General features: G+C 43.4%; 1 protein-coding gene across 1 annotated transcript; it reads left to right on the forward strand.

The window, feature by feature from the left end:
- Positions 1–69: 69 nt before the first annotated feature.
- Positions 70–1,149, forward strand: CSUI_010275 (uncharacterized protein; the record flags this gene model as incomplete). Its single annotated transcript, XM_068070380.1, has 1 exon — positions 70–1,149. A coding segment is annotated over one exon (651 nt), but the record flags the coding sequence as incomplete, so codon positions are not given.
- Positions 1,150–1,259: the final 110 nt, after the last annotated feature.

The raw sequence follows: 1,259 nt of genomic DNA on the forward strand, positions 1-1,259 counted from the left end.
CTTCTTTTCATTTGTTTCTTGTCTTCTTACACCCCCACTCTCTCCAGTCTTCTTTCCTTCTCTCTTTCTCACTCTTTCTCTTTCTTTCTTTTCCTTGTTTTGCCTGCAGGTGTGGAATCTTACTCTAGCCTTATTTGGAGATCTTGGGTACTCGGGAATTGCAGGTCTGATCGTAGGGGCATTCGCTCTTCTCACGTCTTTTCTTTCTTTTCTTCTCTTCTTCCTTCACACAGGCCCCGCTCATCTCTTCGATGTATCTGAGAGATATATCTCGACCTCACGTGTCCGGGAGAGTCCTCTACTACGTCTCGCGACATCACGGCGATTGCAGGATGAAGGTGGAGAAGGGGAGAGAGGAACCTTTAGATCAGGTGTAATTACACTGAAGAGCAGTTTCTGGAGGAGAGACAAAACGCTCTCTCCAGAACAGAATAACACAGACGGCGGTGCAGGAGAAGAAGGAGAAGATGAGAGCGATGATCAGAAGAAGAAGGAGACCACGCAGAAGAAGGAGACACTCAAGAAGATGAACTCTTCTTCTTTCTTGTCAGATGATAAGAAAGATGAAGGTGACGAAAAGACAAAAGAAGAAGAGGGAACCAAGGAGAATAGGGAGATGAAGGGAATCAAAGAAGAAGAAGAAAATCCTGACGATAAGGATGATGTGGATGGAGAGTCATCGGGTCAACGAGGAGCAGGAGCAGGGGGGGGAGGAGAGTAAGTCGATGTGCATGGAGAGAGAGTTGAAGAGACGAGAAGCTGGGGATCTGAACACCCTTGTCACGCCTTCAGAAGAATAGATTATGAATGACAACGAGAAAATAGGAGTTTACAGGCGAAACAACACCCATAATACAGAGATAGATCGATAAATAGAAGGCATGCATGCAAAGGAAGAAAAGAAGAATAAGAAAGATGAAAGAACGGAGAAGTAGACCAGACAAGAAGAGAGATGTGGAGAAGATTTAGGAGAGAAGAACTGAATGATGAGAATGAGAATGTAAGAAACTCGAAGAAAGATACAAGAAAAAATGAACGGCGTTTCTCACAAGGGAGAAGACAGAGGGCCAGAAGAAAAGTAGATAGATAGATAGAAAGGGAATGAAAGTAACGAGGAGGAGTGGTGACGATTTGCATGTATGAGGCTAAGAGAATCTAGAACTCTCATTTGGAAAAGGATAAGAAATGAATCAGTTCATCTTCACACACAATGGCATTCATGCAAAAGAGAGAAAAAAAGAAGAAAAAGAAAGCGAAGA

The sequence above is a fragment of the Cystoisospora suis genome (genome assembly GCF_002600585.1).
Source record: "Cystoisospora suis strain Wien I chromosome Unknown contig_7034, whole genome shotgun sequence".
NCBI lineage: Eukaryota > Apicomplexa > Conoidasida > Eucoccidiorida > Sarcocystidae > Cystoisospora > Cystoisospora suis.